At 41.0% G+C, this 14,519-nt stretch overlaps 1 protein-coding gene across 1 annotated transcript in view; it reads right to left on the minus strand.

The window, feature by feature from the left end:
* Positions 1-14,519, minus strand: part of DNAH11 (dynein axonemal heavy chain 11) — a 167,931-nt gene that overhangs the window by 14,376 nt on the left and 139,036 nt on the right. The window contains exons 68-75 of the mRNA XM_044428955.1: positions 13,720-13,860; positions 12,172-12,342; positions 10,340-10,462; positions 8,824-9,017; positions 6,488-6,636; positions 5,022-5,149; positions 2,879-3,106; positions 256-447 (exon numbers count right to left, since the gene is read on the minus strand). Coding sequence (XP_044284890.1) covers positions 256-447; positions 2,879-3,106; positions 5,022-5,149; positions 6,488-6,636; positions 8,824-9,017; positions 10,340-10,462; positions 12,172-12,342; positions 13,720-13,860 — 1,326 coding nt within the window. The remainder of the gene's footprint in view (positions 1-255; positions 448-2,878; positions 3,107-5,021; positions 5,150-6,487; positions 6,637-8,823; positions 9,018-10,339; positions 10,463-12,171; positions 12,343-13,719; positions 13,861-14,519) is intronic.

Here is a 14,519-nt window from a genome sequence, read left to right on the forward strand (position 1 = left end):
TTATTTATTTATTTTTGCTAAGCCACCAGTGTGGAACCAGCTCAACTGATGTTATGAAGCTTAAACATCCTCTGTGAGAAACCTTTGATCTGCTTGATTTGTATATTCAACAACAGATGTACATTTCAGTGATTTCACTAATGCTTTCAAAGGTAAATGTATTTAATCTTCTCCCGTTCTCTTTAAAAGCATGAAAGCAAAATCGACCCACTCTTGATAAGAATTTGAGTTCTTACTTGATTCCCTAGTTCTTACTTTAGTGTTTGCCTCTAGGTAGTTGTAGAGAACATTGACACATATGGTGAGATCTCCCATGTTGAAGGGGTACCTTCGATTCCACCCCTGAGGTCCAAACTTGAGTCTCCCGGCAACACAGGTGTGAAAGTAGCAGAGAGAAAAGAAGATACTTTTAAACTCCTGCTCCCTGGCACATAATTCGAGTGTGTCCTGTCAACCAAAGAAATATGAAAAGGTGTTTATATCAGATCAGGAAAGATTATAGAATCTACTTCTGTAGATTCATTATACGGATGCATCACGTTTCATACAATGAGCAGTAAACTAAAACACAGAGAACCTATTAGCATATTCACTTTAGCACAAAGCTTAAATGAACATTAATGAAATCATTACCAATGCAAACAAAAACATTATGCATTGATGCTGTGTTCTTATTCTTGGATATAGACTCCATACACTGCATTGTTTTTATGGTAGCATAACAAGAAACTACTGTAAAACTGCCTACAAATTCAGGGAACTTCTTACACTGCATCCTTCCAACATCAGTGTATCATATGTGTAAAAAAAATCATGCACAATTGTTGTTCACAACTTGCTGCACAGCAGAAAGCAGCTGAGTATAGCTTGATAAAGTTTTTGTTCATTATAACCAATGGCTTCATAAAACCTGTTTTTGCAGCCTGCCTGTTGCTACAGACTGGGCTGTCTGTCACATTCTGCAAGCTGATTTAAGTCGACTTATATGACAAGCCCCATAAGGGACTGGTGAACATATCCACTGTGTGCCGGGGCTGGTAAGTTGTGGCGAGATAAATCCTATTGCTATAGAGCGGTCTCAGTGATGTTCTATCACACCATGCCAATGAGAACAGGGTCTGGAAATCACCAAATGGACTTGAGACCAGGGTTGGGAAACCACATCTGGATAAGGGGCTAAATGACCCTCCTATAGCCCTCCACAGGATGTCCAAGTCACCCTGTCTCTTTTTGCTTGGGAAGATAAGTGCCTACTACTCATCACTGAATGGTCTGAAGACCTTGTTGGTTTTTCTGTCTTTGAACGTAACCATCCAAATGAAACTGAAGAGGGGGTATCTAGATACATGGTCTGCTAATAGTAATGCATCGACTACAACAGTAGAGCTATTGTATCACTTTTCTTCGTCTCCATTTTATTAATGGTGTTGTGAATGGAATTTGTGAATGCATGTCTGTTTGGGATGAGTTACTATTGCCAACTGTTTCCCCTGCTTTCATTTCTGTTATAATTCCAATATTTATGTATTTATTAATAAAAGGGACATGTGCCCCCACTTAAAGCACTCTCTGAAGATCCAGCTGGTGCTTTGCTGAGGACCGCTACACCTGCCCATGTCTGGCTCAATGGGTGAAGCTGTGACATGGGAAAGCCACCCCAACTGAGGTAGCTGCTTGGTAGTTGCTCCAACTACAGCCTTGGAAGCAGCTGTTTCACCTTCCCCAGAGCAAGTAACACAACAAGTAAGGGCAGTTCTAATCAGATCAGAGAAATCATCCAACCTAGTATTCACCAGGGGGATGGGAAGGACCCATCAAAGGATGGGGACCCTTTTTTATGTTTTTGTAAATCTTACAATCATTAACTAATTTTTACTGTTTTAGAATTCTACTGGCACCTTTTGTGGTCTATGTAGAAATAATAAATAGTCTAGTCATTAACACATAATTGCTGGTATAATATAGTGGTTAAATTGAGTAGTGCTTTGGAAAAGCACTCTTGGTCATGAAGCTCACTGGGTTACTTTGGACCAGCTGTTCTCGACCTAACCTATGCAAACAGGGTTTTGATAAAAATGATAAATAATTATTTTCAATAATAAAATACAATACAAATTAATATTGCCTTGCTCAGTTGCTTGCTAAAGGCATTGGTATTTCTTTACTGATAGTGCTTTACGGTACTAGCAAATGTTTGACTTTTGTTGCAGGGAACCCAGGAGCTATGCCAAAGAGTCATAACTGAGGGGTGCGAGGGATAGGGAATCAAGGTAGGTCATAATGGGGTTCAGAGGCAAAGAACAAAAAGCAACACTACAAAACACCAAAGCCTGAAAGAGCACTTTTAGTGATGCTGAAGCCCCAGCTCAAAGATGAAGTCTAGGAGGCTGCAGCAGGGGTGGCTGCAGCTTTGCACCAAAGACACTTAATCACCAGGGAATTCTCCCAACTTCAGTTCTGGTAATTCACCACAAGGGGGAGCTACACACCAAACCAAGTGTCGTTGGTCCTAATCCTAGTAGGAAGACCAGGTTTGTAGATGTGCAGGTAATTAATAATCCACAGAGGCCCAATTCCCCTAGTTACCCTTGTTGGGTGTAGCTTGTGGTTGGAATGCTTAGCAAACCACCCAGAACTCTTGGTCCGTTGTAGGGCTGAACAAACTGGACCAGACCAGACAATATGGGAATGGGTCTCTCTGTGTGTACACATGTCTTGCACAGCAAAGCTAATTGCACTCCTTTTCTTGATCTTGGGAACATGTATTGAATGATCCATGTTTCCCTTTCCCTCTTGCTTTAAAATGGTGAAACCCATGATTCCAAAAATTGGGGTGGTGGAGGGGAACAAAGCAAAACTGCTGATGCCTCATCATCACCTGGTCAAAATTGCAGAGAGCAGCATGAAGATTTGCCAACATGCCAGTAGGGGGCTCATTAATAATTTTAATGGAATTCTCTAATATTCCTTGAGGTATAATGTGTTCTTCTGGAGTTGGAGCTGGTTCAGCACTAATAAAAACACGGTAGTCAGGGTGACTTTCTTTGCTGTATTTCTCCAGCAGTTTCTCTAAGGTCCTCAGCCATTTTACTACGAGATGTATGTTCTGTTTAAGAAAATACAACATTTTCATTATACAAACAAGTTTAACATCTAGTTATATCATCAAGTCCCTACATGGCTATGTAGTTACATAACAACAACAAAAATCACTTGGTCGATCATTTAAGTATATAGATAATGTGTTCACTCTTCACCCACACACTTATGTATGCTTGCTGTCTCCAGAGCTCAGAGAACATTCAGCAGGATTTTTAGAACACTGTGCCAATTTACTTAATTTGTTTAAGCTAATTCTAGGCCAATTTCAAAAACAAAAGCCCTCTCAAAGCAGTTTAGATAATAAAATCCCATACAATAATAAAGTAGCTAAAATTAAAAAAATCCAGAAATATCAGAGATAATAACAAACAGACAGTATGCAAACCTCAGTCTCAACTGCAGCTAAAACTGAAGAACAGTCCAATAAAACACTCAGTTAAAGGCCAAAGAAAACGGTTGGATCTTCAAGGCTTTCCTAAAAGATCACAATGATTGGGGTCCTGAGAGACAGAAATTCACTCCAGAATCATGGGTCACTGCAGAAAACCTGATGCTTGCATCTACTGGGTGACTTAACTGCTTTCGAAGGTCAGAATGTAAGGAGGCCTTCAGATGATTGTCTTAATATGGGGTAAGAATTTCCATGTATCAGCATATGACCAACTACCAAATGTCAGACCCTGAAAAATGTACAAGTTATCTGAACACAGTCATAGGAAATGGGGGCCCAGTGCTTGAGGCTGATGAGGCACTAGAGAATAAGTCACACCTAGGCTCCAGAGTCTAGAACCCCAGAGACTGCAGCCCTCAGGACTCGTTGGATTGAAAGAGCAGCATCTCATTACTAAGGCCAGAGGCTTGCTTCTGTCTAGCTGTCCTCTCAACCTGCCCAAGGAACTTACATCATCTGGACAGGACACCACAGAAGACAAGATACTCACATGTTTCTCAGCAGTGGAAGCTACACAGTGAGAAGCAGGAGTATCCCCCCCACCCCCCATGGTATCATCTGATAGCATTGTACTGTGTGACATAAACAAGATTTGTTCAAGACAACACAGCACCACCAGTGTAATCCTGACCTTCTCTGGCTCCTACTGTGACACAGTGTGTACCAAGGGATACAATTTTATAATCTAATCAATATCTTTACTGGTATGTTATATTATTCCCTGTCTTCATTCCCAGATTACCACTGGTAAATGCTGCAAAGCACAAAAATTCTTAGAGCCTAATGCCCAGCAACTAGACACAAGATACTAGTACTTAGGGTTGAATGAACTTAGCTGCCTAATAGCTATGACTGCCTGATCTAAATGATAAAAGACAATAAAATAAAACTGAGAAACATCTCTGCTACTAGATGTACTGAGACACTTTTGTCTGGAACATCATTTCCCCAAATTGTGTAGATATGTATAATTTGGTTTCTCTCTTGTATGGTCACACACACAACCCTTAGTTATCTTTCCTCTTGCAATTTCATTGATCACTGCATAATGGACATGAGAGGAATGGCAGAAGATACTTCATCTGGCAGACATAATTCCAGAGTTCTTATCTGATGAAACAATCTACCATCCCTGTGGCTGCTATTTCAGAAGTGCCAACAGGACTAAGCAGCGGTTAAGGTAAGGCAAATGGTGACATTTTCATGCTTTTTCAGAAATGTAAAACCAAATGCAGGTTGCAAATACCAAGAAACTCTCCATTTTGTTCTGTTATAGTTACAAATGGAACAAATAACTTTTTAATGCTTTTTTTCTCTCATAATTCCAGAGGAAGTTTTGTTCTTTTCTTTTCTTTCTTTTCTTTCCGACCACTTTCATTACTGACAGACACTTCTCAGGTTGAGTATGCACAAAACAGCCCCCTGATGGGGTCCATGAAGGGCATTTATCACATTGATATAGACTTACTTGGAGGATAACCCAGTGCCCTTGCTGGGCAGCTTTTTCCAATACCTCCTCTGCAACAATCTCCTGCCCTTGTCCCAAAGAGATATTATGAAATTTCCCAGAATCAATTGTGAAGACGAGTTTTTTGCCTGCAAGGAGAATGGAGGAGGGAGTAAATAAAAGAGGAAATGGGAGACGGAGTAGAGAGAAGGGAAAGATAACGCCCTATTAATTTTACTATCACTGGGACAATGCACATTAGTTCTTCTGAAGCACTTCACTCAGCACCATTTCAACAAGCAAAATTGCAAGCTCTCAACAGCAGCCTCATGGCTGGTATTAGAAGAAAAAAACTCCAGAAATCTGCTCCCTTGGTTTTAAGATAATGAACCTTTTGACATTTTGATAGATGCTAGGTATTGTTACTGAGCTTTATAAACTCTTACAGGGGGTGCAAACCATTTCCCTTATAAAAAAGGGAGCAACATGTGGTAGCTATCACATCAGTTTTTTAACTGATTGGTTCAGTGGGTAAATGTTCAAGCCTCTCACCTTGTGAGGCCCGAGTTTAAATTGAGCACAGGCAGGTCACAGCTGTATTAACCTGGTATTCTCAGCAGAGCCAGTGGGGAATAGTAATCCTAAGTACAAAGCGACAGTTTCTTACACAATTGAATATAGTTTGTATAATGACCATTATTTAGTCACAGGGGGCACAAGATTACATGAGCATGGAGAAAATTGCCCTCTGGCCCTCATCTAGTCAAAAGGTAAGAAACAGCACAAAAGAGCTCACATTATGCCAAGCAGAGGAATGTTCAATCTAAAAATTTCTTCACGCTGTAGCGTTAATAGCCTCACACTTTTTATCCAGCCTTCCATCGTGAATGGAAGGTTAGGGCAGAGAGGAGGAAATCTGAAAACTTAACTCTTGTTGAGGAAAACAATCCCAAATTTAAATCTGCTTTATTCCTTGATAATGAGCATTTGTGGGATTTTTTTTTAAATTTGGGGGCAAGCTTAACATGCACTAATTAAAGACCACTTCCCACTCTGTGTCAAAGCATAAACTCCCATTGTTACCAATCATCACCTAGGCCTTAAGAAAAGGTCTGTGGACTCTGCAAAGCAGAAACATTAAAAATGATAGGAGAAATTTCCTGTTGCCACAGCCTTATCAGGATTTCTACCAAAACACCTGTGTAGGCTGGTACGTTCTTTCCATCAAGCACACATTTCCTTTTTGTAGCACTCTATCCAGCACCAAGTAGCAATGGTGTTAGCAGTTGGTGGCAATAGTAGCATTGCTATTATGTCCCAAGAATAGATCCACAAAAACACAAAGAAATGTATTTGGCAGAAATACTGAACTGCATTCCTTTCAGTCTGTTAACATTTTGCTTTTTGCAGGGTTTCAAATATTTAAAATCCATGCACCTGTCTATTTAAACCAAGGCACCAAGACCTATTCAATGAAATAGGCTTACCAAGGGACTCTATATCTTTAAGAGGATCAACTCCAGGAGAAAGAATGAAAAACATTGGAGTGGCTGGACCACTTTCTTCATAAGACTTAGCCAAGTCCATTCTTGTGCCATCTACGTACTTTGAACCCAGCTTTTCCTCTACGAAGTTTCTACAGAAATAGAAAACACATATAATGAATACATCAAGAAACATTTAAGAATCTTTGGGTGCCATAAAGACTTAACTAATTTATTGTAAGATAAATTTTGGCTATGAAAGCTGGACCATAAGGAAGGTTGAGCGCTGAAGAATTGAGGCCTTTGAATTGTGATGCTGGAGAAGACTTGGACTGCAAGGCGACCAAACCGGTCAGTCCTAGAGGAGATCAACCCTGACTGCTCTTTAGAAGACCAGATACTGAAGATGAAACGCAAATACTTGGGCCACCTAATGAGAAGGAAGGACTCCCTGGAGAAGAGCCTAATGCTGGGAACAATAGATGGCAAAGGAAGAAGGGGACGGCAGAGAATGGGGTGGCTAGATGGAGTCACTGAAGCAGTCGGTGTGAGCTTGAGTGGACTCCAGGGGATGGTGGACAGGAAGGCCTGAAGGAATGCTGTCCATGGGGTTGCGATGGGTTGGATGCAACTTCGTGACTAGCAACAACAAGCTTTTATTGCATAGAGTACACATCAAGACTGCCAGTATTACGAGAGTGCTAAGATGCCAGCACACAGCATTTGCAGACTTTAATAAGAGCTATTCTAAGCTAGGCATTTTCATATCTGGAGGTACCAGAAATGTATTAGCAGGATGGGCACCTCAACGGAAAATGAGCAGGATACCAGACTGTGCTCAAAAGCAGTCTGCCAAACTAGTGTATAGTATGTGCATCTACAATCCTCAGGCTTGAGCACTTTCCCCAGCTCTTCATACAAGAGAAGTTTGGTGGCATCTGTATCATGACAAAGACTAACAGGAACTTGCTGCTTCGCAGAACTGAGCACTGTGCTTAAAGTAGATTTTTAAAGTATGGTTTGTTGGCATGATCCAGGATCAGAAACAACAGGGTGAGCTTGGCTTGTATCAATAGATCATACTTTAACCTTGGTAGATTTAACAACAACCACCATGTCAACCCTGACTGCTCTTTAGAAGGCCAGATCCTGAAGATGAAACTCAAATGCTTTGGCCACCTAATGAGAAGGAAGGACTCCCTGGAGAAGAGTCTAATGCTGGGAACAATAGATGGCAAAAGAAGAAGGGGATGGCAGAGGATGAGGTGGCTAGATGGAGTCACTGAAGCAGTTGGTGTGAGCTTAAGTGGACTCCAGGAGATGGTGGAGGACAAGAGGGCCTGGAGGATGTTGTCCATGGGGTCGCGATGGGTCGGACACGACTTCGCGACTAACAACAACCATGTCAATTTAAAACAGTGGCAGGCAAACTGGTGCTCTCCAGTTGTTTTGGACTACAACTTCTGAACCCCTTGAAAAGTGGGTATTCTAGTGGGGGTTTATGCAAATTATAGTCCAAAACATCTAGAGGATACCAGGTTGCCTACCACTGGTTTAAACCCAGAAGGCATTTCCAGTTTCCTCGTCTAACCCATGTCAGAGGAGCAAGTGATGGGGACGTGCTAAAGCATGACGTTCAAGCAGGCTCATTTGTCCAAGTTTGAACAGGCACTATTGTAAATGTGATTGGAAAGGGATGTGAACTGCATATAAAGCTTGTGGAGAAAGCAAACTGATGTGTACGGTTTATGTGCCACACCATATTTTTTAGCCGTCAAGAGCCAACTTCCTACACTCCATCCATCTTCTGATATATATTCCATTTGTGTGGATATATAAGAAAACCAAGCTAAATTATACATTGTGACCTCAAGGCCAAACATCTTCACCAACCGACTTTGGCCTGTAATATAATTAGAAGCCACTAACCTAAGACACATTAACAAAAAGGCAGTCTGAACTGGCACTTCAAATCTGAAACATAAGAAAACTGCTCCTATATAACAATTCCTTCATTTGTATCATTTGCTATGTAAAGTTTTTACTTCACCATGTACAAACCATGAAAGAAGGGATGAAACTGAAAAATCTCAGCTAGTTATGAACAGATTGCCACATGAAGTGCATGTGGTTTCAAAGCAGCCTTTATACAGATGTCTGCTCATGTAAATCTAGCCTAGGTTACATCCTACTCAGGTGCATTTGACTTTATTATTTTATTTTATTCTTGTACAATGCTTTGAGAGTTACTTGACATAGTATGCAAGTACATACTATGTGCATAAATAAATGAAGTAGCAACAAACATTCAATGATTTACACAAGGTCAAACTTTATACCTCAGAGCATATGTCACCCGATCTGGGCGTAATGCACGTAATAGGATAAGTTTCTGGAAAGAATTTTTGCTTTTCCACTCCTGAGGCAGCTTTTCCTTTTCAGGGCACTCTGAATCCACCCATTTTTTCCATCTCTTGGCAGAACCTTCTATGTCTCTATCTAATCCTCGGAATTCATCCATTAAGGCAATGGCCTGTAACATATCAATGGCATGTGAAAGTTACTGGCACATGAGAGTTATTGGCACATGGACTACTTGGGCTTTGAGAGAAGTAAGAGGGCACTACTGAGATAAAGCCGCATTCTGCTCCTGCTCCATTCCTTCCTAATCTTAGCTTTTTGCAATGTCTCAAATGTCTAAGATTCTGTCAAACCTTGACCGGCAACATTTCTATCTATATACAGAGGATCCTATGAGCCAATGAATTCATTCTCCCAGTTTGTACAGTTCTCATGGATAATTAACTAAAAGAATAGTCAACTATACTCTCACAGCTGAGAATATGAGAAACTTGTATTTGAACACGAATTCTCAGAGAGCTGCAACAGTGAGAAAGGTTTGGGGACATGGGGTATCAACAACTTGATACAGTGGGACCTCGGCTCACAAATGCCCCAGTTCATGACCAAATCGGGTTGCGAAAAAAAATCTCATAAAACTTTTCACTCAGGTTGTGAACTCCATTCACATTGGGTGGTGACTGCGATTGCGGCCATCTTCCCCGCCACCCCCAGCATGATCGCGGCCATCTCCCCACTTGGGGGGCGGGGAGATGGCCGAGATCATGACTGTCTTTCCTGCAGGAGCACGCCCGTGATTGCACCCATCTTTCCTCCACAAGTGCAACTGCGATCTTTGTCAACTCCCCCCGAGCATGATTGTGCCCGTCTCCCCCGAGTGCGCCTGCATTCGCACCTCTCACCCCAGTGCGCCTGCGTTCGCACTCATCTCTCCCCCCCCCCAGCGCACCCGCATTCGCGCCCGTCTCTCCCCTGTCCCCAGCACGCCAGAATGACGGGTGCATGCAGGGATAATGGGCGCGGTCATGCTGGGGCAGGGCGGGGAGATGGCCACGATCTTTGTTGTTCTTTGTCACTTTGCTTCACATTTTTCTGATTAAAAAATATTTACAGAACGGATTAACCTTATTTACATTGAACCTTATGAGGAAATTTAACTTGGCTCACAACCAATTTTGGGTCATGAGTCCTGGAACGGCTTAAGTTCGTGAGCCAAGGTACCACTGTACTAATTTACTGTGGAAAACATTGTAAAAATGAGAGATTCCCCCATAAGAAACTGAAAAGGGAAATATTAAGTCAACTTCCATCAAGATTTTTCACTGATGAAAAAAGTATCACCTTTTATATTCTAGTATAAAACATAGTATTTTATGCATTTTAAATGTAAGGTTTAAAAGCTGCTCAGAAAACTGATAGATGGTACATATTTCATTATTCAGAAACAGGATAAAAGATCTGGGGAGTAGGAAGGCAACTTGTTTCTGGACTTACCTTGATGGCACTCCATGACTGAGTAGTTAAAAAATCCACAGGACTTTTGTAAATGTGTTCAACTGTAAATTGCAGCAAAAAATTCAGTTCAGTGAGTTCTATCTCTTTGCTTCTCAGCAGAATCTAAATTAATAAATGGTAAATAAAAATTTATGGCTGTCAGATTAGATTCACTATTGTCAAAGGAACATCATTCTCTGATATGCATACATTTATTTGTAAATAGCATAAGATAGCACAAGACACTGGCTTTTTCTGCCTTCCTGACCTACTTAGGCAGACTTTTATTTCTACTTGGTATGAGAAAGGAGTGGAAGGTCACAGACTGCCTTCACCTACTTCACAGATTGTCTACTTTTGCCCTCCTCTTCTCATAAAGTAATACCTGACCTAATATTTGGTTTACCTGTACCAGAGATCAGCTTGTATTTGTTCTTGCCAAACCCATTTTAAAAATACTGTTCCCTATTATAATTCACAGGAAATTCCTTACACATTTTTCCTCAAGCCTTCTTAACCCAATTACCAGCACACCTAATCCCAATCAGTTAGCAGTGTTTTAGAATTTCTTTCCATGAGTCAGCATGTTCAATGTACACCTTCAAAGGGGAAAATAGCATTACAACAAAAGGGTTTATGGCCAGGCACAGCCCTCCAGTTACCTGTACCACTGGGCAGTCACCTGTTGCAACCAGTAATCTGAGTGACACATGCAGCTCCATGCCCAGTTTCATGTGCCCCTCATCATGTGCAGGCCTATTTTTATGGGAATACCACTTTGCTTGTATATGTGCGTGCATGTAAGACAGGCAGTGCTACATGTGCTCCAGCTTCCATCTGCTGCAGCTGCCAACTGACTTTTCCTGAAGGTCAACAGCCTCTTGTTGAAAAATATTCCCCATCCTCTCCCTTATTATCCCTGTCTCTAGAGGCTATTCAAGCCTCCCATAACCTGGAATCTTCCAGATGTTTTGATGGTAACTGCCTTCAGCCCTAGCTAACATCAGCACCAGTAGGACTAGACAACCATTCACAGGGTGGGGAGTGTGTGTTTTAAAGACACAAGACATGAACATTTGATAAATAAATCTTAGTTTCTGAAAATATAGTGTTTAGCTTCAGTACTTTCTTGGGCAGTTAAGGCTATGGAAATCAATGGAAACAGCTTACTTGGACTGGCTATGTAAGTACTGTAAAACCAGAAACAAGCATTTGTCTATTCAAATGTTGAAAGCTTGTGGTCCCCTCTGCTGAAGGCCACAGTGAAACCAAGTGGGAAACAATGGGTTAAAATCCAGTGCTGTGCAAACAGTCACCCATTTGGGCAATGAGATTTATCCAGTCTCTCTTACGAGACCCTAAATATGCTCCACAGAATCTCTGAATGTTTAGTATGCAATGGCCAGTGTAGCATAGAACCCAAAGCCCTTCAGTAGACATACTTATTTCAAAGCTGCTGCTGTTCAAAAAGACTGCCTCCAACTTGTTATCCTGAGTAAAAGTCCTGATCTGTCTCTACCCTAAATATTGCCCTGGAATATCTATACCATTACATTTCTAAATCCCATATATTTGCCTGGTCTAGCCTTGTCTAATAGTTAGACTAACGGAATAACAAAATGATTTGCAGCCATAGCTGTGACAGGACTTTTGAAGTATTCAGTGATCAAGACTTTGGCGGCCAAGTCTTCCCCTAACTTAATATATAAGGTTGTCATGCCCTTGATTCTTTCAATGTAATTTGCAATGCAGTTATGTAGTACCAAAATATGTACTCTAAATCTGAAATGCCACAAATAAAAAAGCAAAGAGTTACTGGCCCTTTTTCTTACCTGAAATGTTGTTTGGCCTAGAAAAATGAGCTTGTCCCTTTCAAAAAGTCCCTGGCTTACATAAAGGAAAGTGAAATACGTAATAGCTTCTGTCAGGTTGGAGATGCGCTTTTGGAGATCTTCTGCTGCTTCTGCTTGCTCAATTGCTTTATGAAAAACAGTGTTGAAAGCCTGAAGGAACACAAAATTTCTAACTTACCAGAATGTCCTTTTAGAGAAAAACATGGTTTTCAGCTGGATTTAGGCTTCTGAAGAAGCAGAAATACAAAAACCTAGAATGATCTAAGAACAAGATGAACAACAAATATACAATTCCTTAGGAAAGGAAATGGCCCCTGGTCCAATTCAGCTATTCTAATCCTTGTATTGACCTATTGAAATCCAATGGTATTTCCATTTATTGCACAGATATTTACTGTTAAAATAGCAAGGAGATAAGCAATTGGGGCACAGACTATTCATTGCATTCAGTATTTCTGTAGATTTTAATATAAATGCTCATAAAGAGTAATTTCTTCAAGAAACAGTGTTTTTTGAAATACGTGCACAGCTACACCACACAAGAACAAAGTGTGCACAATAACAGCATTCAATGTATTTCACTAACATCAGTCTCCCTAATGAGATCTCAAGTGGCTGCACTGTTATGGAGGAAATATGTGCATTTTTCAGTACTCTTGTTTTGATGCTGAATCGTTGGTATCTAACATGTGGCACTTCACATAAACCTGTATACTGATGATCAAATGGTGACCAAGCAGATTCCAAAAATTGGTGCACACAATGATCAGTACTGCTGCAGTGGCTGCTGTGTTGATAGAGGTGCGTGTCTCCAGGCTTTGGAGCTGGCTGAGAGAGAAATTTAGGGCTCCGCCAATGTCTAATTTATTCCAGAAAAGCTTGACAGGGTGAAAAGTGGGCTGATCTGAGGAATGAAGTATGAGTATAACCAACTCTCGAGCTAGACAGAGAAGGAACTGGGAGGACTTCCTTCAAAGGAAGCAAAGGTCTTAAAACTTCATCAGTACACTCCCTGGTTATTGAGCAACTAGAAGGACTATCCTGGAGGATTTCCTGAACCAAAAAGAGAAGGTCAAGAGACAAAGTTTAAACCCAAGGGGGCAAAACTGAAAGCCTAATGAAGATAGAGCATGCCTAGCGATCACTGGATGTTGGGTGTCAGCTGTAAATAGAAAAGGGTGGTGGTTGAAAGACCTGATAGGGAAGGGCATGGCTGGCTGCAACCCTGAACAAGAGCATCCCTAGACAGGCTTCATACAACACAATATACCATGGTGGCCCATAAGCCAGAGGTTGTTGTTTGAACCCTGAAAGAGTGCCTTGTGCCTGGTTAACAAACCTATTTGACTAGAGTGAATAGAGGAACAAAGTAGGTGAATGTACACATAGTATGAGTAGCAAGGGCTCTAATTCTACCACTTCCACATCTCTGGAAAAATAACCAACCGTCTTCATCCCAAATCTCATAAGTTCTGCTACATTGACCCTACATTTCATTTTATAAGTAGAAAAGAAAAAAGAAAGAACCTTTAATGAAAATTGATAGATGGGATTGATTTTGTTCAGGTCATGAATAACGAAATAAAGAAGGGAGGCTCTGGCAGCTACTGGCCTGTAATGTTCCCTGGCTTCATTAATATTAACTTCATTTTCTTTGGCTTCTGCTACCTGTAGGACAGCAAGTTTGAAAATAAAGCAAGGAAACCATTATAATTGTACTGATAGCAACTGAGAGTTCACTCATCAAAATGGCCCATTGGCATTTGTTCCAAGGCAGCTTGATCCAGAAGAACACTTAGGCTGTAATCCTACACATAGTTACTTGCAAGTGGGACTTCTGAGTAAATATGCATAGGATTTCACTGCTACAGTAATATCTAACTGGAACATACAAGTTTTATCACATCTGTGCACACACACCACATAAGGAAACCCACCCTAAATGCAACCTAAAAATTCAGCTGCAATATTATCAGCAACAGTGCTGGATCAAAGAAAGGATCAATCTAGTCCAGTATGCTGTTCACATAATAGCCATTCAGCTGGCCGTTGGATCCAGATGAATAGAGCATGAGTGCAACACCGCCCCCTGTGCCCATATTCCCCAGCAAATAGCATGCATAAGCATCATATCATATAGGACAAATTACTATTGATACCCTTCTCCTCCATGAATTTGTCCGATCCTCTTTTTAAGCCATCCAAATTGATGGTCATCACTTCGTCCTGTGTTAATGAATTCCTCAGGTTAACTATACACTGTGCAAAGTAGTACTCCCTTTTTATCTATCCTAAATCCCCAACTAATCAGCTTCATGGGGCAACCC

This window comes from Varanus komodoensis, unplaced genomic scaffold, assembly GCF_004798865.1.
Source record: "Varanus komodoensis strain SLA01 unplaced genomic scaffold, ASM479886v1 scaffold2, whole genome shotgun sequence".
In the NCBI taxonomy this organism is placed as follows: Eukaryota; Metazoa; Chordata; class Lepidosauria; order Squamata; family Varanidae; genus Varanus; species Varanus komodoensis.